The 26,548-nt window shown below is 34.1% G+C and overlaps 1 protein-coding gene and 1 pseudogene across 1 annotated transcript; one reads left to right on the top strand and one right to left on the bottom strand.

Annotated features, from left to right (window-relative positions):
• The first annotated feature begins 6,420 nt into the window (after positions 1–6,420).
• Positions 6,421–17,488, top strand: LOC107639356 (uncharacterized; annotated as a pseudogene).
• Positions 17,489–19,356: 1,868 nt separating this feature from the next.
• Positions 19,357–21,057, bottom strand: LOC107639354 (acidic leucine-rich nuclear phosphoprotein 32 family B protein). Its single transcript, XM_021121184.2, has one exon. It carries the CDS (start codon positions 20,807–20,809, stop codon positions 19,535–19,537), a length of 1,275 nt encoding a protein of 424 aa, XP_020976843.1. The 5' UTR covers positions 20,810–21,057; the 3' UTR covers positions 19,357–19,534.
• Between the last annotated feature and the right edge of the window lie 5,491 nt (positions 21,058–26,548).

Consider the following 26,548-nt stretch of genomic DNA (forward strand, 5'->3'; position numbering starts at 1 on the left):
AATAATTTAGCCAAGAAAGTATTAACCAGTTTTTCCCAAGAGTCTAGGCTCTCTTTTGGTTGAGAATCCAACCATATCTTAGCTTTGCCTCTTACAGCAAAGGGAAAGAGCATAAGTTTGTAGACCTCAGGATTTACTCCATTGGTCTTAACAGTATCACAGATATGCAAGAATTCAGCTAAGAACTGATGTGGATCTTCCAGTGAAAGTTCATGGAACTTGCAATTCTGTTGCAGAAGAGAGACTAACTGAGGCTTAAACTCAAAGTTGTTAACTCCAATGGTAGACACAGAGATACTTCTACCATAAAAGTCAGGGGTAGGCATGGTGAAGTCACCAAGAACCTTTCTTGCCTCTCCTTCAGGTTCGATCATGTCTTCAAATTCTTGTTCAAAATTTTCTAAAAGGTTTCTTCCAGAGTGTTGTGCTTTAATTTGTTGTAAGCTCCTCCTTAAAGTCCTTTCAGGATTAGGATCAAGATTAAAGAGAGATTTTTTATCCCTATTCCTAGTCATAAACAAGAAAAGAAGAGAGAAAGGAAGCTTCTATGCTTGATTTGGGTCTAAAGAGCTCCCAGTGAGATGTGAAGAAAGAAGAAGAAGATAGAAAAGTGAACATGGAAGAAGAGAGAGAAGAAGAATTCGAATAAATAGAAGTAGAGAGGAGAAGAATTAGAAATAAGAAAGATAAACAAGAATTAAAATATTTTGTTTTTGTTTTATTTATTTATTAATTTTAAAAATTAAGGTTAATTAATTAAAAAGAATTGAAAATTAGTTAATGAATTTCAAAAAAGAAAAGAGAGAAATAGAAGAAGAGATTTTGAAAATTAGGATAGAGACGAATTAGTTAAGAAGTTTTGAAAAAAAAAGAGAGAAGATAAATAATTAATTAGAAAATATTTGAAAACAAGATAAAATATAAGATTAGAAAAGAATTGAATTTAAAATTTGAATTTAAAAAAAAAGATAAGAAAAGATAAGATAAGAAACTAAAAAGATTTGAAAAATATCTGATTTTAAAATGAAGATTAGATAAGATAGGATAAGAATTTGAAAAGATTTGAAAAAGGATTGAAAAAGATAAGATTTGAAATTTGATTTTTGAAAAAATTTATTTTTTAAATTTGAATTTTGAAAATTGAATTTTAAAATTTGATAAGATGAGATTTTGAAATAAGATTAGATGAGATTTTGAAAAAGATAAGATTTTTGAAAAGATTTGATTTTGAAAATTAAAAGCTAAGTTAAGATAAAAATTTAAAAATTAAAATATGAATTTAAGATATAATTTTCGAAAATTCAATTAAAATAAAGATAGAAAAGATATTTTTTTATTTTTGAATTTAATGAGAAAAGAGAAAAACAACAAAAAGACACCAAACTTAAAATTTTTAGATATAAAACACCTAATATGTGAAAATCAAGAAGAAAAATACAAAGAGACACCAATTTTAAAAATTTTAAGATCAAAATAAAAAGAAAGACAAGAACACTTTGAAGATTAAGAAGAACACCAAGAACAAAACTCAACAATTTCAAGAACACAAAAACATGCAAAAGACATCAAACTTAAAATTTTTGAAAATCAAACACAAAATTTTTCGAAAAGTTAAAGAAAAGACAAAAGAAGACACCAAACTTAAGGATTCACACAAGATTTAACAAAAGAAACTATTTTTGAAAATTTTTAGAAAGAAAGACTCCAAGAATTCGAAAATCTCAACAAGAACAAAAACAAAAGACTCAAACCAAGAGCAACGATTAAACAAAGAAAAGAAATTTTTTTTGAAAAAGTTTTGGTTTTTTTTCGAAAATAAAGAAGAAGAAAATAAAATATAAAATACTCAAACAAAATTAAAAACAATACCTGATCTAGGGAACAAGATAATCCTTCAGTTGTCCAAACTCGAACAATCCACGACAACGGCATCAAAAACTTGGTGCACGAATCCCCATGCTTCGTACAGCTAAACCAGCAAGTGCACTGGGTCGTCCAAGTAATACCTGAGCGAGTCAGGTCGATCCCACGAGGATTGTGATTTGAAGCAAGTTATGGTTATCTTGCAGGTCTTAGTCAAGCGGATAAAAGAGTTGTTGGTTTGAATTTAGTTAAAACCGTAAAAGGAATAAAAGTGTATAAAATACTTTGTGAATTTGAATGGAATCAGTAATAGGAAGATGGTTAAGGCTTGGAGATGCTTTGCCCTTTTGGATTAACTCTGGTATTATTGTCTTCTTCAATTGTGGATGATTTCTTTCATGGCAGGCTGTATGTGATCAACACCATATGGCCGCGGTCATTAATCTCCTCTGCTTCAGATCAGACGCCGTATGGTCGCGGTCATCCAATCTGAACGGGGGTGAAGCTCTAGCAGTCTATTCCCTTGGTGATCCTACTCAAAACACCACAGACAAGGTCGAATCTTCCAGATCAGAGAATGCTACGCCTTTGGGTTCTAGCCTCTACCACAGAGACCCTAATCTCCTCATACCTCGGCTGAATTGGTGTCTCGAGAAGTCCCCAACGAAGTTGTGGATTAGCCGTCTAAGAGATGTATAATCAAGCTAGCGGTTCGATGCTTTCCAATCACTTATTCACACGAACCAAGAAGACACGAGTGGTTGTCAGGCACGCGATCTTAGTATGAAGAACGGAGATAATTGTCACGGGTCATCCCATTCATCATGTTGAAGAACGAATATACATCTTAGAATTGAATCAAACACGTATTGAAGAGAAACAATAATACTTTTATTAATTCATAGAACTCAGCAGGGCTCCTCCCCTCAACCTAGGAGGCTTAGAAACTCATACTGATAGAAAACACAAGCATGGAATTCAAAAATATGGTAAAAGAGGTCTCTATGATTATGTAAAATACTCCTTAATACTAAACTAGAGACTAAGAATTACATAGAAGGGTAAAACAGTCTTTTTAGTGTTAAAATCCACTTTTGGGGCCCACTTGGAGAGTGTTTGGGTTGAGCTTTGATGAGATCCACGTGCTATGAGGCCTCTAGGGCGTTGAACACTGGCTAGGGGGTCCTCTTTGGGCGTTTGAACGCTGGTCTCTTCTCCTTGGGCGCTGGATGCCTAAAAGGGGGCAGGAGACTGGCGTTGGACGCCAGTTTTGGGCCTTCTAATATGAAGCAAAGTATAGACTATTATACATTGCTGGAAAGCTCTGAAAGTCACTTTCAATAGCTGTTGAGAATGCTCCATTTGGACTTCTATAGCTCCAGAAAAACTCTTCCGAGTGCAAGTATGTCAGATCCGGACAGCATCTGCAGTGTTTTCTCTATCTCTGAATTAGATTTTTGTTCTAACTCCTCAATTTCAGCCAGAAAATACTTGAAATTGCATAAAAATACACAAACTCATAGTAGAATTAAAAAATGTGAAATTTGCACTAAAACCTATGAAAACTTAATAAAAATTAAACAAAACATACTAAAAACTATATGAAAATGATGCCAAAAAGCGTATAAAATATCCGCTCATCAACATGGACGAAGAAGTTATGAAGAATTTATTTGTAGTCTTGTTATACGATATTTTGTACTGTTTTAGATGTTATATTTTTTCCTCGCCTTTATCTTTACCAATTTTGTAAGGGATAGGAATTTTGTGATAAGTAATGCTTGTAAGATAATGATATGGATATATTTTCTTTGTAAGTATTGTATCTGGTCTGTATGTATGTCTGTATGTATATAATATATATATATATATATTATATGTTTCTTTCGTAGGATTACACATTTTAAGTTTCAAACAGGCTCCTATTTTAATATTAAATATGTTTAGAGTCGTCGTAATATCCAAGCTATCAGAATGGCACAGCCAGAAGTATTACATTCTAATAGTGAGGGTGTTACACCTCTGAATTAAGAAAAAACTCTGTTGAATTTTTGTTAAAATTATTTAAAGACAGTTGTTGAATTTTGTATATGTTGTTAAATTTGTTTGGTTTGTAAGAATTGAAAATTATGTTTGTTAGAGATGTCTAATTATAAGCGAAACTCTGCCAAAATTTTTTAAAAAAATTAATAAATGATGTTCTAATTATGTTTTCACTTTTGTTTTAGGTACCCATGACGACAGGTAGAAGTGCCGAGAGTCAGGCTTGTGGTCGAGATAAAGGGAGGGTAACTTCCAGATATTAAGAGTTCCCCCTATTGGGAGAATGATGAGAGATTCAAGCATTGTTGAGCTACAAACAGCGCCAACAGGGCCTTGGCGAGGGCATCCAAGTATACTCGCGATTGAGCGACTTTTATGAAGACCATGCTCAAGATGGTATATAACTTGTTCTAATATATTAAGTTTAATTTATCTTTGTGTTTTTTTCTTTCAACCTTTACTTGATTTAACCTCTTTGTTTAATATGTGCAGTGTAAGTCTTGGATCATGGGGTGACGACAGTGGAGATCTTCAAGTATACTCACATGTTAAAGGAGAACAAAGAGAAATTTGCTGATCAGCGGTCTGCGAATAATTATATGAGTAATCGTCTTAATTTTTTTCATGGCATATAATCATTTTCAATTAATGTTCAGACAAGATGGCAATAGCAGATGGCAGTTTACTATGATCATATGCGCATTGGTGGTAGCACCGTTGATGGAGGGGGCTTCTTGTCCTCTGCATAGGCACCAACACCACCACATAGACTGCCGATACAATAAGATCAGGGGACAACGACAATGATTATTAAGACCCATAGTGATTAGGGTTTTGTTTAGATTTGATTTATTTGACATTATTATAGTTTATTTGTTTGACTTTTCTTATGTTACATTTGTTACTTTAGATTATAGTTAACTATTTTGATTAAAAGTGATACTTAATTTTTATTAATTTGGATTTGAATATTAATTCCTCACATATTGATGATGATATATTATGTTATAATAGGTATTTAATATAGCCTTTCTAAAAATAAAATGGATTCACCATCAAGTAAATCTACTAGTATGAATTATTTTATTTTTGAATAATATTTTTAAATTATATATTATTGTGAATTTACCGTGGAATAAATCTAACGATAATAAAACTCGCAAAAATTAATTTAATGGCGTCGACGTTACTATTGAAAAATTTTCAACAGTACCAACTCTTGAAAATTTGCTAATTAAGAATTAAATGGCATGGCTAAATCTGCTGGTAATTAGCATGGACTAAAAAATTCTACGATAATTTGTTATCGGCGAATTTTTTACTATCTGAAATTCTCTACCGCTAAATCCAACAGTAATAAATTTACCGGAAAATTTTTTCATAAATCTGATGATTTTCGAAAAATTTCTTATAGTATCCTTGAATTGGATGACAAAGACTAATAGATGAAAACAGTAATGCATCTAAAAAAGTTTTAGTAGACAGAAGTATAAAAAAAAATTCATAATGTGGGATTAACTTAAGAATAATGTGATATGTACCATTTTACACTACAACATTTTTTAGCTATTGCAACATATCCTGCAAATAACACTCAAAAAGTGTTATCTAAACTAACTAAAGACAACATTTAATATTTGTTACATAAAAATAAAGCTGTTGCAACTCTTTTTTAACAACACACTATAAATGTTCCTTTTTGATCGATTAAAGTACAAGTAAAAAGTGTTGCTTTTGTAAATTAAACAAGCAACATTTGTGATATTTATATATTACACTTTATAAGTGTTGTTCTTAAATTTTTAATAAGCTTCTCATTATAAATGTTGCCAAAACTAAATTAAATTTTTTCTTCTAAAATTTTGACCATTTCTCCAAATATTTTAACAAAAAAGTACTTTTTTCTTCTTTTAAATTAACACAAAATACATCTTTATAGTTTATATATTATTTACTAATTCAAATCCTTAGAGTTCAACACAAAATTCCAAGCCCTATTTTCAATTAGAAACCCTAACCCCAACCATTTCAAAATTTTATTGATGCGCGATTTACCCTTGTTTGTTCGATTTCCTCATCGTTGCTTGTGAAGTTGTGTTCCTCTCTGCTCGTGTCACCGTTGCGTTTGTCACTGTTCGCGCGCTATCGTACTCGTCGCTACTCGCATCGGCGCATCGCCATCGTACTCGTTTGCTAATCGCATCGTCGTCGTGTTCGTCGCTGCTCAGCATTTCCTCATCGTTGCTTCTGAAGTTGTGTTACTCACTGCTCGCGTTGCCGTCGTACTCGTCTCTGCTCGCGTGCCGTCGTGCTTGTTGCTGCTCGTGCGCCTTCGTACTCGTCGCTCTGCATTTTGAGCTTCTGAATTTTGCTCTGCTCGATTCCAATTTGCTCGCCTTCTTCTACTTGCAACGTTTTTCTTGGCCCCTGGCTGGGTGCTGATATGCTCTGCTCCCCCGTGGTGCTCGTACTCTTTCCATCACAGATAGGCTCCTTGCTTTACTCAGCTTTGTTATGGCTGAAGTTGATGAGAAATTCTGGTAATGATAATTTTTCTTCATTGATGAGAAATTACTGTTTAATTAATTATGATCCTATTAAATCACTGCAATGTTTTATTGTTATTGTGTATTTGCTGGCTTGTGCTTTAATCACTAAATGATGTCAATTTTAGGACTTGGAATTTAATTATTGTTGGTGAAATCTCAATTTAGGGAACTTAACATTAGATTCATAGTTGTTGTAGGTGTTGGAGTTGGCTGAAAATGCTTCCGGTTCAGTCAATTTGCTGCCAGGTTTTTCACAATGCTTCCAATTATCTTCACTTTCTTTTTCTCTGCTTAACTGAACTTACTTCTTCAGGGAGGAGGAAGAGGTTGATAGATTCAGCAAAGTTCAAGAGAGTTTCTTGACTAGTTCTTCAACTCTCCGTATACTTGAATTCATGTTAGTGGTCAAAACTGTTATACTTAGAACTTTCATGAAAATAAAGCAATTAGTGATGTGTTGTGTGAAGTAGAAATTCTTTTTCTCTCCATTTTTAACATTGATAAATTCCTATCTATAAACTCTACTTCTCCATGCTCGGTGTTTCAGTTTATCGATGTTTTCTCCATGCTCATTGCATCGTAGGCATTCATTCAATGCCTTTCTTTATGATATATCTTATCAAACTTCATAATTAAATTAATTGATTAATTAATTAATTATTGCTTTTTCACTTCTCAATGTTCAGGAATTATGAGAAAATCAACCCTCGAATGTGCAGGAATTCTACAACATCACTAAAGATACATACACAAAATCACAGGTAAATTTTAAAAAATAAGTTTTCTTTCACTAAGATTTTTTCTCTTTCTACTAATTGTCTTTTTGTTTCCTATATCTTAATTGTCAATCTGTTCATCTTAGATCTTTAGTCTTGGCAAAAATCAGTAGATAAAACTAAATTTTTTTGTGTTTTTACTTTCTTTTTTCTATCTCGTCATTGTAAAGTTTTCAAGAGACAATAATTTGTTATATGTATAGGCAGGTAATTTTTTTTTCCTTTCAAGAGACAATAATTTGTTACAAGGGTATGTGAATTTCTTAACTGTTAGATAATAATATTTTAATTAATTGAGTTATTTTATAATTCATATGGTGATGTGTTATAATATATATATATATAAATATATATATATATATATATATATATATATATATATATATATATATTGTTTAGTTACAAATCTGAAATATTGGAGATTCACGCTGTTGCTCCAATTATGCATGTTCTCTTTGTGCCTGGGAACCCAGGTATGGCTTCCATTGTTTGTTTGCTTATGTTTTCCCTTTTTTTTTCTTTTTTAAAAAAATTATTCATCTAACTTTTTGGTTTGTTGTGTTACTGCATGTGTTATTTTATTCTACAAAGACTTTGGGAATGTTTCTATATGACCAGCTTGAGGGAAATGCCTCTATCACAAAAGATAGATTTCTAAAACCTTGATGATTTGAATCGATCCTGGGTATATTTTTGTGAAGTTATGCTGACAGTTTATTCAAAAGATAGACTTCTAAAACCTTGATGATTAGAAGGTTTCTTGTGTTATATATTTTAGTTTGACTATTGATGGTTCTTAAATGTGAGTTCCATTTTGTGATCTTTTATATTGAGAAATTTATTGGCTTAAAAGTTTGGTGTAAACTTTTGCTAGGTCAAGAGAAGACGGTTTGATTTTATAGTCTTGTCATTATCTAGTTTAATTTTAAACTAGAATAAATGAGTAAAAAAGCGTGCCTTTTCAATATTAAGTTTTGCATATTCTGTTATTAGAAGTGCTAGCAGTTGTTTATTGTATCTTAACTTTTTTTGAAATAGCTTCCAATGGGTAAAGATCTAAAGGCAACAGGACTAAAAAAGTCAAGGTATTGCCTGTGCATTACTATACATGGATAATGATCTTGTAGTTAATTTTCAAGTTGAGCTTCTCTTCTTGATTTCTTCAGGCTCATAAGAGACTATCCACGCCAGCAACTGTAACGAGTGATGCCACTGCAGAGAAAAGTGAAACTCTAGCTGCTGCAGTGGATGCAACAACTCAGAGGGACAATCTTGAACTTGTAGCTGAAAATGATCGGCGTACCCCCATATCTGCAGACCAACCAAACAAGGAGCAACCTGTGGATTCAACGTCTCCCTTGTCCGGCACTTCATTATCATAAAAGCCAACTGATGATGTTGGTAAACATGCCACAGATGATGTGAAAGTTTTAGCAGCTAAAACTGTTTCTGAAGTTGCCACTGTATCTACAAATGGTGAACCTGTCAAAGAGAATGCTTATGAGGAGGATCCTCCCCAAACTTCCAAAGGAATTGAAGCCCCAAGTGATGAACTCACTATTGTTGGCCAAACTAACAAGCCTAGGGATCTGGATGTGAATCAAAATGTGAATCAAGAGAGATCAGAATCTGTGGGTGCTGATATTGTTCCTAATAATGATGATGGACCTAAAGATGGTGATGTAAAGAATGAATCAGTTCCGAATAGAAAGAATGATCAGTAGCATAAAACCGTGATCTCCCCACAGAAAGTACAAGATCAACTTGAAGAGGTAACACTGATTTTGGAGAAATTAATTTATCAATCATTATTTCATAAAACATCACATCTTTTCTTCTAATTTTTTAGTCGGTTCATAGGCTCAAGGGTTGCTTAAAACAACAAAATCAACTGGTGGGTCCAAAGAGGCAAGGTTAGCTTGGGTAAGAATGTTGTTTGAACCAATATTTGTGTTGGCTTAGCCTCAGATATGGGACAATCTTGATCAGATAAAGATTCTGTAGAGTATTTGTGGAATGTTGAATTATGTTTCTTTGTAATTGCTATTATAGATGCCTGATTTATATTTTTTCACGATGCTTAGGTCTGTGCTGGATTATCAACTCGCCTTCAAGAATACAAATCTGAAAATGCACAACTAGAGGAACTTCTCACTGTAGAGGTGAAATACAATTACTATGTCCTGGTTTTAGAGACTGGAATGTCTCATTATATGCTGGCAATGAAACACTTGAGTTGTTGCATTACTAAAATAATTCCATATTTACAGAGAGAGCTGAGTAAATCATATGAAGCTAACATAAAACAGCTACAGAAGGATTTGTCTGAAAGTAAAAGGGAAGTAACAAGAGTTGAATCAAATATGGTTGAGGCCTTGGCAGCCAAAAATGCTGAAATTGAGGCACTTCTAAGTTCCATGGATGCACTTAAGAGGCAGGCTGCACAATCTGAAGGAAATCTAGCTTTCATTTAGGTTCTTCTTTGTTAATTTATTTGAATAAGCTTTCATGCAGTATTTTATGTCCATACATGCTACTACTTTGGAGTTCAAAAGGAATCAAGAGATGCCAAAGCCTCCCTCATAGAAAACCTGGTGTCAGCCTTGTAACTTACTTTTTTGTTTTTTTCAGAACTTTATTCTCTAATATTTGCTTTGGCCTTGTGGAAGCTTTATCCTTCTCTGATTAACTCATTGGATTGCTTGAATGCGGCTACCTTCTGCATATTGCCTTAATGGTCTTGCAGTTTGAATAATACTTTTCTCCATGTTGGTTTATTAATTTTAATATCTGGCTTGCACCGTTTCCTTGGCCTACCAAGAATTTATTGTTTATGAATGATGTTGGTTGTTGGAAATGCATGTTTATCTATCCAATTCATAAGAAAACTGCAATTAATTGAAATATATTATCCCACTGACCACAATATAGCTATAAGCTGCATTTATCCATTCCGGAATCCGAAGTGTGTCTTTCTGCCCTGTCTTAAATTTTACTAAATTAGATGATATCTGGAGTCTTTTTCTCAATAAATTAAGAAAACCTTTGGCTATTTTGGATTAAGTAACATGACAATATTCTTGATTCTGTTGTTTTCTTCATTAGTTTCCTTCTATATATTTAGGACTTCTCGTTTCACTATGGCTTGTACGTTCATCGCAATGCTTGGATAACTGTTTATATCTTATTAGGTAAATGATGAGCGGATAATTTATACGCTTTTTGGCATTATTTTTAGTATGTTTTTAGTAGAATCTAGTTACTTTTAGGGATGTTTTCATTAGTTTTTATGTTAAATTCAAATTTCTGGACTTTACTATGAGTTTGTGTGTTTTTTTGTGATTTCAAGTATTTTCTGGCTGAAATTGAGGGACTTGAGCAAAAATCAGATTCAGAGGTTGAAGAAGGACTGCTCATGCTGTTGGATTCTGACCTCCCTGCACTCAAAATGGATTTTCTGGAGCTACAGAACTCAAAATGGCGCGCTTCCAATTGCGTTGGAAAGTAGACATCCAGGGCTTTCTAGCAATGTATAATAGTCTATACTTTGCCTAAGTTTAGACAAACTGGCGTTCAACGCCAGCTCTCTACCCAATTCTGGCGTCCAGCGCCAGAAACAAGTTGCAAAGTGGAGTTCAACGCCCAAACTGGCACAAAAGCTGGCGTTCAACTCCAAGAATGACCTCTCCACGTGTAGACTTCAAGCTCAGCCCAAGCACACACCAAGTGGGCCCCGGAAGTGGATTTATGCATCAATTACTTACTTCTGTAAACCCTAGTAGTTAGTTTATTATAAATAGGACCTTTTACTATTGTATTAGACATCTTTGGATTATCTTTTGATCTATTGATCACGTTTGGGGGCTGGCCATTCGGCCATGCCTGGACCTTCATTACTTATGTATTTTCAACGGTAGAGTTTCTGCACTTCATAGATTAAGGTGCGGAGCTCTGCTGTTCCTCAAAGATTAATGCAAAGTACTACTGTTTTCTATTCAATTCATCTTATTTCGCTTCTAAGATATTCATTTGCACTTCAACCTGAATGTGATGAATGTGACAATCATCATCATTCCCTATGAACGCGTGCCTGACAACCACTTCCGTTCTACATTAGATTGAATGAGTATCTCTTAGATCTCTTAATCAGAATCTTCGTGGTATAAGCTAGATTGATGGCGGCATTCATGAGAGTCCGGAAAGTCTAAACCTTGTCCGTGGTATTCCGAGTAGGACTCTGGGATTGAATGACTGTGACGAACTCCAAACTCGCGAGTGCTGGGCGAAGTGACAGACGCAAAAGGATAGTAAATTCTATTCCAGTATGATCGAGAACCTCCAAGATGATTAGCCATGCAGTGACAGCGCATCGGACCATTTTCACAGAGAGGAATAGGATGCAACCAACGACAAGGGTGATGCCTCCAGACGATTAGCCGTGCTGTGATAGAGCATTTGGACCATTTTCCCGAGAGGATTGAAAGTAGCCATTGGCACCGGTGACATCCTTACATAAAGTCAGCTATAGAAAGGAGTAAGACGGATTGGATGAAGACAGCAGGAAAGCAGAGGTTCAGAGGAATGAATGCATCTCCATACGCTTATCTGAAATTCTCACCAATGATTTACATAAGTATTTCTATCCTTATTTTAGTATTAATTTCGAAAACTCCATAACTATTTTATATCTGCCTGTCTGGCGTTCACCGCCAGAACAGAGCATGGTTTTGGTGCTAAACGCCCAAAATGGGCAGTATCTGGGCGCTGAACGCCCAAAATGGGCAGCATCTGGGTGCTGAACGCCAGAATTGCACCCTGGAGAAGAGCTGGCGCTGAACGCCCAGAACAAGCATGGTTCTGGCGTTCAACACCAGAAATGGGCAACAAATGGGTGTTGAACGCCCAAAATGGGCACCAACCTGGCGCTGAACGCCCAGAGTTGTGTGCAAGGGCATTTTACATGCCTAATTTGGTGCAAGGTTGTAAATCCTTGAACACCTCAGGATCTGTGGACCCCACAGGATCATCTCAGGATCTGTGGACCCCACAGGATCCCCACCTACCTCCACTCACTCTCTTTTCTCTTCTCAATCATCCTCTATTCCCAATAAACACTCTTCCCCAAAACCCTTCACCTATCACCTCCATTTCTCTTCCCTATTAACCCTTCACCACTCACATCCACCCACTCTTCCCCATAAACCTACCCAATAAACTCCACCTACCTTCAAAATTCAAATCAATTTCCCACCTAAACCCACCCATATGGCCGAACCTTAACCCCCCACTCCCTTCCCTATATAAAGCCTTCCATTCTTCCTCATTTTCACACAACACAACCCCCTCTTCTCCATCTTTTCTTCTTCTTCTTCATCTAATTCTTTATTTTCTTGCTCGAGGGCGAGCAATATTCTAAGTTTGGTGTGGTAAAAGCATAAGCTTTTTGTTTTTCCATTACCATTGATGGCACCTAAGACCGGAGAATCCTCTAGAAAAGGGAAAGGGAAGACAAAAACTTCCACCTCCGAGTCATAGGAGATGGAAAGATTCATCTCCAAAGCTCATCAAGACCACTTCTATGATGTTGTGGCCAAGAAGAAGGTGATCCCCGAGGTCCCTTTCAAACTCAAAAGAAATGAGTATCCGGAGATCCGACATGAAATTTAAAGAAGAGGTTAGGAAGTTCTAACAAATCCCATCCAACAAGTCGGCATCCAAATGGTTCAAGAGTTCTATGCCAATGCATGGATCACCAAGAACCATGATCAAAGTAAGAACCTGGATCCAAAGAACTATGTTACAATGGTTCGGGGGAAATACTTGGATTTTAGTCCGGAAAATGTGAGGTTGGCGTTTAACTTGCCTATGATGCAACGAGATGAACGCCCCTACACTAGAAGGGTCAACTTTAATCAAAGGTTGGACCAAGTCTTCATGGACATATGTGTGGAAGGAGCTCAATGGAAGATTGACTCCAAAGGCAAGCCGGTTCAACTAAGAAGATTGGACCTCAAGCCTGTGGCTAGAGGATGGTTGGAGTTCATCCAACGCTCCATCATCCCCACTAGCAACCGATCTGAAGTTACTGTGGATCGGGCCATCATGATCCATAGCATCATGATTGGAGAAGAAGTAGAGCTGGAGCTTCCATAGAAGGAGACATTCACATTGAGGAAGAGAAGCCCATCACTAAGAAAAAGATGGAGCAAGCAAGAGAGCCCATTCATGGAGCTCAAGAGGTGCAGGAAGCTCATCACCATGAGATCCTGGAGATGCCTCATATGCATTTTCCTCCACAAAACTATTGGGAGCAAATCAACACCTCCCTAGGAGAATTAAGTTCCAACATGGGACAACTAAGGGTGGAACATCAAGAGCACTCCATCATCCTTCATGAAATAAGAGAAGATCAAAAAGCAATGAGGGAGGAGCAACAAAGACAAGGAAGAGACATAGAAGAGCTCAAGGACATCATTGGTTCCTCAAGAAGGAAACTCCACCATCACTAAGGTGGACTCATTCCTTGTTCTTACTTTCTCTGTTTTTCATTTTCTCTATGTTAAGTGCTTATCTATGTTTGTGTCTTCATTACATGATCATTAGTAGTTAGTAACTTTGTCTTAAAGTTATGAATGTCCTATGAATCCATCACCTCTCTTAAATGAAAAATGTTTTAATTCAAAAGAACAAGTACATGAGTTTTGAATTTATCCTTAAACTTAGTTTAATTATATTGATGTGGTGACAATGCTTCTTGTTTTCTGAATGTATGCTTGACAGTGCATATGTCTTTTGAAGTTGTTGTTTAAGAATGTTAAATATGTTGGCTCTTGAAAGAATGATGACTAGGAGACATGTTATTTGATAATCTGAAAAATCATAAAAATGATTCTTGAAGCAAGAAAAAGCAGCAAAGAACAAAGCTTGCAGAAAAAAAAATAAAATAGGCGAAAAAAAATAGAAAAAAAAAAGGCAAGCAGAAAAAGCCAAAAGCTCTTAAAACCAAAAGGCAAGGGCAAATAAAAAGGATCCCAAGGCTTTGAGCATCAGTGGATAGGAGGGCCTAAAGGAATAAAATCCTGGTCTAAGCGGCTAAACCGAGCTGTCCCTAACCATGTGCTTGTGGCGTGTAGGTGTCAAGTGAAAACTTGAGACTGAGCAGTTAAAGTCAAGGTCCAAAGCAAAAAAAAGAGTGTGCTTAAGAACCCTGGACACCTCTAATTGGGGACTTTAGCAAAGCTGAGTCACAATCTGAAAAGGTTCACCCAATTATGTGTTTGTGGCATTTATGTATCCGGTGGTAATATTGGAAAACAAAGTGCTTAGGGCCACGACCAAGACTCATAAAGAAGCTGTGTTCAAGAATCATCATACTGAACTAGGAGAGTCAATAACACTATCTGAACTCTGAGTTCCTATAGATGCCAATCATTCTGAACCTCCATGGATAAAGTGAGATGCCAAAACTATTCAAGAGGCAAAAAGCTACAAGTCCCGCTCATCTGATTGGAGCTATGTTTCATTGATAGTTTGGAATTTACAGTATATTCTCTTATTTTTATCCTATTTGATTTTCAGTTGCTTGGGGACAAGCAACAATTTAAGTTTGGTGTTGTGATGAGCAGATAATTTATACGCTTTTTGGCATTGTTTTTAGTATGCTTTTAGTAGAATCTAGTTACTTTTAGGGATGTTTTCATTAGTTTTTATGTTAAATTCACATTTCTGGACTTTACTATGAGTTTGTGTGTTTTTCTGTGATTTCAGGTATTTTCTGGCTGAAATTGAGGGACTTGAGCAAAAATCAGATTCAGAGGTTGAAGAAGGACTGCTGATGTTGTTGGATTCTGACCTCCCTGCACTCAAAATGGATTTTCTGGAGCTACAGAACTCAAAATGGTGCACTTCCAATTGCATTGGAAAGTAGACATCCAGGGCTTTCTAGAAATATATAATAGTTCATACTTTGCCTAAGTTTAGACAAACTGGCGTTCAACGCCAGCTCTCTGCCCAATTCTGGCGTCCAGCGCCAGAAACAAGTTGCAAAGTGGAGTTCAACGCCCAAACTGGCACAAAAGCTGGCGTTCAACTCCAAGAATGACCTCTCCACGTGTAGACTTCAAGCTCAGCCCAAGCACACACCAAGTGGGCCCCGGAAGTGGATTTATGCATCAATTACTTACTTCTGTAAACCCTAGTAGCTAGTTTATTATAAATAGGACCTTTTACTATTGTATTAGACATCTTTGGATTATCTTTTGATCTATTGATCACGTTTGGGGGCTGGCCATTCGGCCATGCCTGGACCTTCATTACTTATGTATTTTCAACGGTAGAGTTTCTGCACTCCATAGATTAAGGTGCGGAGCTCTGCTGTTCCTCAAAGATTAATGCAAAGTACTACTGTTTTCTATTCAATTCATCTTATTTCGCTTCTAAGATATTCATTCGCACTTCAACCTGAATGTGATGAACGTGACAATCATCATCATTCCCTATGAACGCGTGCCTGACAACCACTTCCGTTCTACATTAGATTGAATGAGTATCTCTTAGATCTCTTAATCAGAATCTTCGTGGTATAAGCTAGATTGATGGCGGCATTCATGAGAGTCCGGAAAGTCTAAACCTTGTCCGTGGTATTCCGAGTAGGACTCTGGGATTGAATGACTGTGACGAACTCCAAACTCGCGAGTGCTGGGCGTAGTGACAGACGCAAAAGGATAGTAAATTCTATTCCAGTATGATCGAGAACCTCCAAGATGATTAGCCATGTAGTGACAACGCATCAGACCATTTTCACAGAGAGGAATAGGATGCAACCAACGACAAGGGTGATGCCTCCAGACGATTAGCCGTGCTGTGACAGAGCATTTGGACCATTTTCCCGAGAGGATTGAAAGTAGCCATTGGCACCGGTGACATCCTTACATAAAGTCAGCCATAGAAAGGAGTAAGACGGATTGGATGAAGACAGCAGGAAAGCAGAGGTTCAGAGGAATGAATGCATCTCCATACGCTTATCTGAAATTCTCACCAATGATTTACATAAGTATTTCTATCCTTATTTTAGTATTAATTTCGAAAACTCCATAACTATTTTATATCCGCCTGACTGAGATTTACAAGGTGACCATAGCTTGCTTCATACAAACAATCTCCGTGGGATCGACCCTTACTCACGTAAGGTTTATTACTTGGACGACCCAGTGCACTTGCTGGTTAGTTATGCGAAGTTGTGAAGATATGTTTAGACCATGGTTTTGTGCATCCGTTTTTGGTGCCATCGCCAGGAAATCAATTTCGAACAATAATTCACAACCTGAGTAACAATTTCGCATACCAATAAACATGGAGTCTATGATGACAAATCGAGAGTTAACAGAAACAAGGATGATGCAAGGTATGTTGGTTCTCTGTTACATGCTTCCTATACTTGTATGATATTTTCCATTAATATGATAAAGCTTTTTGTGTAAAAAATCTGTTATCCTCGTAGGCTCTAAGAGAAATATTATTTTCTGTTTGTTTTAACTTCCATTTTGGTGTCCGTCACTGGTTTCTGTTCTGTTTTTGTTTTAATTCCTAGACATGAACATAAAAGCGAAGGTTTTTATGTGACAAATTTTGCCATCACTTGATGCTTCTAATTAAGTTTTTTTGTGATAATGATGTGCAACACTTGGCCTGCCATCATAGTTAATAACACATCACAGTTATAATTTTCCAGAGGTTAGGATTGGCCATGTCCTTGGCTAACTTTCAATTTTAATTTTATGAATTATTGGCATTGCTGTTGGACTGTTATCTTTTAAGGAAATTTCAAACTGTTTTCTTATTCCCATTTAGATTGAATTTAGTGCCTAATGCTGACTGTTATTTGTTAGATATGTCATGGTTTTAATAATAAATTGGTTGATGCCTTGACTAGTTTCCTTGTAAAAAGTTATTAACGAGAATATTTGAACATATTAAAAGTTCATCCAACTGAAATGCAATTATATACATGGGATTAAATTTGCTTTCATGAGAAGACCCAGACCATTCAATCTATCCATTCATTCACTCTCATGATATTTATATGTTGTCAGGAACATTAGAAGGAGTTTTTTAGACCTATTTATTGCTTTTATGTTTATGTATTTAATATCATAAAAAATTTTATTATTATAATTTTTCAGTTTTAATGATAAGTTGCTTATTTTTTGTTGTGTATTTGCAGATTTAGTATATGGGACAAGTCAAGCATGGATATAAAATATGCAAGTAGATTGACATCTTTTTGATAAATATTAATTACTATTTTGTTATGACAATTATTGTTAGACAAAAATTTTATTATTTTGTTGAGAATTATTGATGAACATGTATTTGAAATACTAATTGAACTTTTTAATATCTATTTTAATTAGAATTTTATTATTAGTTATTTGGTCTCTTTTATAATTCTTTTTATTGTGCATAAATTTATTTATTAATTAAAATAATTACACATGTATGAACAAAAAATTTTATTGTAAATTTTATTTTTTGTATTTTTATTTTTATCAAAAAAGTAATCCTTTTATTAGTTGCATATTTTGAATATTAGACAACACTTGTATGGTTGCATATCCAAAAGAAAAAGCAACACTTGTATAGGTTGCATATCCAAAAGAAAAGACAACATTTGTATAGGTTGCATATTCAAAAGAAAAGACAATACTTTAAAAGGTTGTATATTTAAAACTAATAGGCAACACTTTAAAGTATTACAAATTTAAATTTATAAGCAACACAAAAAAGGGTTGGATTTTATTGCAAATAGGCAACATTTTTTAGTAGTGGTCAAAATAAGAGAAAAGACAACATTACAAAAGTATTGTCTCAAACACACCTTTGAAGTGTTGTTATTTTTCAACCAAAGGCAATACTTACTAAGTGTTACTCTCAAAAGCGTTGCTTTTGAAATAAAAAAGTGTTGCCTTGATCTAAGGCAACGGCTGCATATGCAACACCGCCCAAAAACGTTGCCTTAGGTCCAAAAGTATTGCCATAGATCAAAAGCAACATTTTATCAGCATTTAGACAATACTTTTTAAATGTTGTCTCAACTTGAAAATGTTGTAGTGTTAATTATATATATATATATATATAATATGAAAAATATTTGAAATAAAAAGATAAAAAATTATTTTTTATACATAAAAAATACAAAAGAAATATATATATACATAAAGTGTAATAATGCTAAATATAATTTTCTTAAATTATATGATCTGAGTAGTGGGAACTAAATATACATGCAAATAAGAATATAACTAATTATTATAAAAGAAAGAAAAATGTGAACTAATATTTTTCTTATCAATTTTAGTTAATATTTTGATTTTTGAGTGAACACTTTATTTTTATACTATTAACTAAGTATTTAAAATTAGTTAAGTATTAATTAAAAATGATAATTTTGTTAGTCATAAATAATTTAAAAATATTAGTTTTATACTAAAATTAGTTATCATAATTATTTATTAAATATATATAATTTTTTATTTATTTTTATTATGTATTTTATATTTTAACATATATTTTATATTAATGATTGATTTTAGTACCCACCGGTGAATAATTACGCTAAAAGAAACTCGGTGGAGTTGATGTTACGAGCTTGCATCCGTCTCTTGACCAAGGAACGTACTTAATCCTCAGTTTTCAATTAAACCATAATAATGTTGGATGCAACCATACTATCCACGACACAAGTACACAACCATAGTCCATAGCAGTGCGAAAAAAATAAAAAACATAGTATACTGCATGCAGGGTCCTCAACATCATCATTATTATTTGTATCAGCATGCATAATATAATTATATCTTTCTTTCTACCGTGGTTGCTTGAAACATAATCTTAACTACCGGCTCAGCCAAACCCTTGGGTGATGAATGAGTTCTGATATCGTCAAGCCAGACAGAGAAGAAGCTTCCTTAATCAATCACAATTGAAAGGAAGATGACTAATTATAACATCTACAGTGTATATAAAAAATTAGCTACTATCATAAAATATATATTAAAATATAAAATATACATTTTTAATGAATTAAACAATATATATATATATATATATATATATATATATATATATTTAATCATAAATGCATGATGTTATTTTATTGAAAATCTAAAGCTGCCATATATTGGAATATAAAATATTTACTTCTTGTCTTCAAGGAAGTACACAAGTTTTTAAGTATTCTCAAAGTTACAAGAAAAAAAAAAGGGTAAAAACATAACAAAAAAGAAAGGGGGCAAAGAATCTAATTCAGTGGTTACCCTTTCTGCCATGCTTGCCTACATGGTGGAACCATCCAATGCCTTTGAGGGCCTTGGAGAATTTAAGAAAGTTAGGCCTTCCCATTCCCAAATTCATCTTCCCTGCTGAGAATTTCAAAGCCTGCAAGCAGCAGAGTTTACCCTCCATTTCATCTTCGTCTTCGTCATCATCCTCCTCCACCCTGCACTCAATATCTGCCTTCTTTGTCTTCTTTGTGTTGCTTTTCTGCAGAACCACCTTGTTGGACTCTGTCTCGTATGTTTCCCAAAGCATATCCATCCCATCGCTTCCGTTAGCATTGTGCCGTTCCTCAAAGAGTTTGCAAGCAAGAGTTCTCCGCCACTCCTTCTCCACTCTCATTGATCCAAAACTGCCAAGATTATTAAAATTATTGATATTGTTTCCGATGACCCTCTCACTGTAACCCCAATTGCTTTCAGGACTCCCGGGATTCGCTTCTAGTTGTTGCGATTTCTTCACTTTCAACAACGCTGCACCATGGTCACTGTCAACACTACCACTCACTTTGGATCCATTCCGAAATGACAATCTTCTTTCACTTTCTTCAACTTTATTGGTTTCAGTATCCACTTCTTTTTCTTCTTTCTTTTCCTTTTGACAAGACGCATCTTCTACTAACTCAGAATTTTGCTTGAACAAGATTTCTAGTGTCTTGATTTCGGCAACAAGCAGAGTAGCTTCCACTGTATCAGTCTTCTCAACTTTGTTTCCTTCTGTGTTAACAAGTGGCTCTTCCATTATTGAACCGAAAACTTGTCTTCCTTCACATGAACACACATCATGTGGTGCTTCAGAGACTTCTTCTGAACCATCTTCCACCGGCTTCGGATCAAAAACTTCGAAGATTGATGCCTGGAACATAACAAGATATGCTTCAAACTCCGCAAGGCACCCGATTTCCTCATCCTTGTTGTCATCAGCTTTAGACAGCAGCCATGCTACATGTGTTTGGAACACGGAATGCAGAAAGTTCCATCTGGACTCGGAAATCTCAGAACCACCAACTTTCTCTTGAACAAGAAGGTTGGGAGTGAAGGTGAGAAGTGCAACAAGGAGAAGAAGGGTTGTGGTGATGAACAAAGGGGAGAGAAAAGACAAGAGCCTGAAGACGTAAGGGGAGAAAAACAGGAAGTAGGAAAAGTAAAGAGGGTGAGAAAAAACGGAGAAACAGAGATTGAACATGTTAGAGAAGAGCTCATTGTTCTTCTTGTTGGAGGTGTGTGAGAAAGATAACTCAGTCATGTTTATGCTTTTTGTTATTTTGGGTTGAAATGTGTTGGGAGCTTAGCAGAGAGAAAGAAGAGAAAGGAATGGTTTGGTTTAGCAGGAAACTGAAACTAGCAATGGTGTTTTGTGGATCCTGTTAGGAAGTGATGTTCAACTAGAACGGCGTGAATGTAGGGAAAGAGATTGGAAAGAGAGTGTAACTGATCTATAATGAGTGATGAACACTTCGGTTTGCGAAAGAAAAAGCAGCTTTAGAAACTTTCTTTTTTACCTTTCCTGTCTATAACCAACAACCGCGTCTCCAATCACCTCTGATGATGTGCAGTCCCCAAAATAAGTCGGACTATTTCATGCGACTTGTTATAAATATATTTATGGTGAACGTTTGGCTTTTAGCTAAGAGTTGGGTCTTTGCTAAGAATTGAATCTTTGACTATAAATACTTTTCTTTATGTTTTTTAATATATACAATCAATAATATAATTACTTATCATTCTTATTATTCTCTCTTTTTGTTCCTCAAATCATAATCTTTATTTTTATAACACATTATCTTCACGAATTCTACTCTATAGTTAAGTAATTATCTTTTTTTACTATTCACTTTATTTTTTCTCCTTTTTTTTAAACATTACTGTCAATTTTTTTATATATACATTTACGTTTCTTTAAATATCTATACCACACAAAAATAACTATTTTATCATTTTTTTCATAAATACATTTTTCTTTTTTCCCTTTGTTTTAATTCATATATGCATATCATGTAATATCATGTACGTAACACTAATCTTTCTTTCTTTCTTTGATAGTTTTTCATTTTTTTTCTTTAATTTGTTATATTATTATTCTTATTTGATTTATTTATATTATTTGTTTTCTTATATAAATATAACATTTTATTTAATATTAATATCATTCCCTGAAGTGAATGATAATCAATCATATACAAATTTATTTTTGAAAGTGAATAATAATTGATTATAAACATAATCATTTCTCGAAGTTCATGATAAACATAATTATTCCTTGAAGTGAAGATATAGCACCCGTAATGCTAATATTACAATTTTATTTACATTCTCAGCAATAAATGTATAACTTTAACAATTTATTTAAATTATTTTTACATCTTTAAAGGAATAATATATTTTATCAATTTTCTGAAGAAAATTGATTTATTTATTATTTATTTATCATTTTACTTTTCTTCCTTTCTTGTTATATGTATTATTAACATTATTATTCTTAATTATTTATTTGTTTTTATTTATAGAGCTATCATGTCAAATTTCAAAAGCTTGAATTTATTGTTCTTGATTTAACTGGCAAAAATTATTTAAAATGGGCGCTCGATGCTGAAACTCACTTAGTATTCAAAAAGCTTGGAGATACCATAAAGAAAGAGGTACAATCGTCAAGCAGAGATAAGGCTAAGGCACTAATTTTTCTACATCATCATCTCCATGAGGGGTTAAAAGTAGAATACATGATTGTTAAAGATCCACAAAAACTATGGACAAATTTGAAAGAGAGATATGAACACCAAAAGATTGTACTGTTGCCTAAAGCTCATTATGAATGGATACACTTAAGGCTGCAAGATTTTAAAACAGTCTGTGAATACAATTCTAAACTTTTCAAAATAAGTTTTTAAATGAAATTATGTGGCCAAAATGTCACAAATGAGGATTTAATGGAAAAAACTTATTCCACATTCTACGCTTCCAACGTGTTGTTGCAATAATAGTACCATGAAAAGGGTTTCAAAAGGCATTCTAATCTAATAGGTTGTCTCCTATTGGCATAAAAAAATAATGAATTATTAATGAAGAACTATGAAGTCCGTCCTACTGGCTCAACTGCTTTTCCTGAGTGAATGTGGCATGTGAACATAAAAGAAATTACGATTAAAATATTGGTCGAAACCGTGGTTGTGGACGTGGATGTAGGCGTGGGCATAGCAAATGGATCAATAAGGTTCCTATCCATAATCAAAAGTGGAACAAACATGAAAAGCGTGCTCCGAGCAATAATTCACAAAATGTAAAAAATTTGTGCTATCGATGCGAATTAAAAGGTCATTGGTCGTGTACATGTTGTACCCCTGAGCATTTTGTCAAGCTATATCAAAACTCTATCAAGAGGAAAGGGAAAACATAAGAGACCAATTTGACTATTCAATGAGATGAAGCTAACGGTGTTGAAACGAATCTGAAATCCACCGATGATATCTATGCAGACCTTGATGACTTCCTTAACCTTTGATTTTGGTGGCTCAAGCAATGACATTTTTTTAGATGCAATTTTCTTTATAGAAGAACATTAATCAAAAAATCTTTCATTTTAGATAATTTTTTAGCTAGTTTTTTTTCCTTTCTCCCTTTGATTGTAGTTTCAAGTTTTCTTTTGAAATTTTTTTCATTAATGGTAATTTTTATTTTTATTTTTTTGTAATGAAGATATGGATATTTCTCATGCTTCGCTCAAATTCAACAATGAAGAAGTATGTCTCGCTGACAGTGCTTCAACACGTACAATACTTAGAGACAAAAGATATTTTGTCTCTCTTGTTACAAACGAAGCAAATGTAAGTACAATTATGGGTAGTACAAAAATGATTGAAGGCTTTGGAAGAGCTACTATAGTATTACCTAATGGAACTAAGATCTTCAAATAATGCACTACTATCAAGTAAATCTCATAGAAACTTGCTATGTTTTAAAGATATCTGCCAAAATGAATACCATGTAGAAAATGCAAGAGAGGAAAACAGCGAATATCTTTATATTACAACTATGATATCAGGAGAAAAATGTGTGTTGGAGAAACTACCGGCTCTTTCTTCAGGTTTGTACTACACTACTATTAGCAATGTGAAATCACATACCATAGTAAACTAGAAGTTTACAAATACAAATATATTTATAATATGGTATGACTGGTTAGGTCATCCGGGTTCAATTATGATGAGAAGAATTATCAAGAATTCATCTGGTCACCCTCTAAAAGAACATAGAATCCTCTATTTTAATGAATTCTCATGTGTTGCGTGTTCTCAATGAAAGTTAATTACAAGACCATCTCAAGAAAAAATTGGAATCGAATCACCATCTTTTCTGGAATGCATTCATGGTGATATATATGGGCCCATTCACCCATCATGTGGACCATTTAAATATTTCATAGTTTTAATAGATGCATCTTCACGATGGTCCCACGTTTGTTTACTATCAACTCACAACATGGCATTTGCGAGATTGTTAGCTCAAATAATTAAATTAAAAACTCATTTTTTAGACTATGTTATAAAGGCAATATGCCTTGATAATGCTAGTGAATTTAGGTCACAATCATTTAATAATTATTGTGTGTCAACTAGAATTACTATAGAAGAGCCTATTGCTCATGTGCACACTTAGAATCATATAGTAGAATAATTGATTAAACGCCTTCAGTTAATAGCTAGACCATTACTTATGAGAACTAAAAAGCCCATTTCAGCATGGGGCATGCTGTTTTGTATGCTACAACACTTATACGCTTAAGACCAACAAGTTACCTAAAATTCTCTCCTTTACAACTGGATTGCGGTCAGGAGCCAAATATTTCTCATCTTAGGATATTTGGATGTACGATTTATGTCCCAATTACTCCACCACAATGCGTAAAGATGGGATCCCAAAGAAGATTGGAGATATATGTTGGTTAAGAATCCCCACCAATTACGAAATATCTTGAACCCACAACGGGTGATTTATTTAAGGCAAGATTTTCTGATTGCCACTTTGATGAAACAAATTTTCTAAAATTAGGGGGAGAAAACAAGCAGTTGAAAAAGAAAATTACTTGGAATATATTGTCGTTATTATATTTAGATCCTCACACTAGACAATGTGAAATAGAAGTACACAGGTTAATTCATATGCAAAATATTGCAAACCAATTGCCAGATACATTTACTAACCTAAAGAGAGTAACAAAATCTCACATTTCAGCTGCAAATGAACCAATAAAAATAAATATTTCAGAAGGTCAAATTGTTAGTGCAAATGAAAGCAATACACGCCTAAAGCGTGGAAGACCAATCGGTTCTAAGGATAAAAATTTCCCAAAAATGAGAGAGATAATCAATCATGATGGTCATAATATGGAGGCAAATACTCAAAGGGGATCCAAAGACATAACTATTATAAAACCTCTGAAGAGGTTCAGGTACCTGAAAATGAAGAGATCTCAATAAGTTATATCACTACTGGAAAAATATGGGATCAAAAGAATACTGTTGTCGACAATATTTTTGCTTATAATATTGTTGTAAAAATAGCAAAGTAAGATTAGAATCATGAACTAATTAAAATCTATCAAAAAATGCAAACAAAGTGATGGTTTTTAGTCCTATAGTCAAAACCACTGAAGGTATAGAACCAGTGGGATACAAGTAGAATTTTGTGCGCCAACGAAATGAGAAAAATGAAATAGAAAGATACAAAGCATGACTAGTAGCACAAGGGTTCTGACAAAAACCTGGTATTGACTATGTGAAAACATATTCTCCTGTGGTGAATTCAATAACATTAAGATATCTGATTAGTCTAGCTGTGCATGAAAAGCTTGACATGCGCCTAATGGATGTTGTTACAGCCTATTTATACGGCTCAATTGATAAAAAAATTTATATGAAAATCCCTGAAGGACTCAAAGTGCATGAAGCATACAATAATTCTCCGAAGATTTGTTTTGTAAAACTTCAAAAGTTCTTTTATGGATTAAAATAATCTGGACTTATGTGGTATATCTCAGTGAGTACTTATTGAAAGATGGATACAAAAATGACCGTATATGTCCATGTGTGTTCATAAAAAAAAAATCTAAATCCAAATTTGTTATTATTGCAGTATATATTGATGATTTAAGCATCATTGGATCACCTGAAGAGATTCCGAAAACTATAAATTATTTAAAAAGAGAATTTGAAATGAAAGATCTTGGTAAAACAAAATTTTGTCTTGGTTTACAAATTGAACACTTGATGGACGGTATATTCATCCATTATTCAACTTATATTGAGAAACTTTTGAAAAAAATTTATATGGACAAGGCACACCCATTGAGTACTTCAATGGTGGTGAGATCACTAGATGTGAATAAAGATCCATTTTGACCATGTGAAAATAATGAGGAGCCCCTTGGTCCTGAAGTACCTTATCTTAGTGCTATTGGTACACTAATGTATCTCGCTAACAATACAAGACCAGATATAGCTTTTTCAGTAAACTTATTATCGAGATTTAGCTCTTGTCCAACTAGAAGTTATTGGAATGGTGTCAAATATATATTAAGATATCTTCAAGGATCTGTTGATAATGGTTTATTTTACTCCAACGAATCAATATTTCAATTAGTTGGATATGCATATGTGATGAATCCACATTTCATGGTATTCATTTGCTCTAATTGGGTGGATTTCATCAACTTTTCTTGCATTTATCCATTGAAATAGCATAGTTTCATAAATTCTTCCTAAATTGTGCTTGAAAGTAAAAATATACTTTTTAGGCCTTTTAATTGCTAAATTTTATTCACTTTAATCCCATTTGATGTCTTGATGTGTTTGTTGAGTAATTTCAAGCTTATAAGGCAAGCATGGATTGAAAAAGTGAGGAAAGAAAGAATACAAATTGGAAGAATTCAAGAAATGAAGGATTTGGAAAGCTGCCAATCCTGACCTCTCTGTACTAAATTGATCATAAC

This window comes from Arachis ipaensis, chromosome B4 (assembly GCF_059453495.1).
Source record: "Arachis ipaensis isolate K30076 ecotype BB chromosome B4, ASM5945349v1, whole genome shotgun sequence".
In the NCBI taxonomy this organism is placed as follows: Eukaryota; Viridiplantae; Streptophyta; class Magnoliopsida; order Fabales; family Fabaceae; genus Arachis; species Arachis ipaensis.

Coding starts and splice junctions, on each gene's coding strand:
- LOC107639354 (XM_021121184.2), bottom strand. CDS start 20,809: ATGACTGAGTTATCTTTCTCACACACCTCCAACAAGAAGAACAATGAG.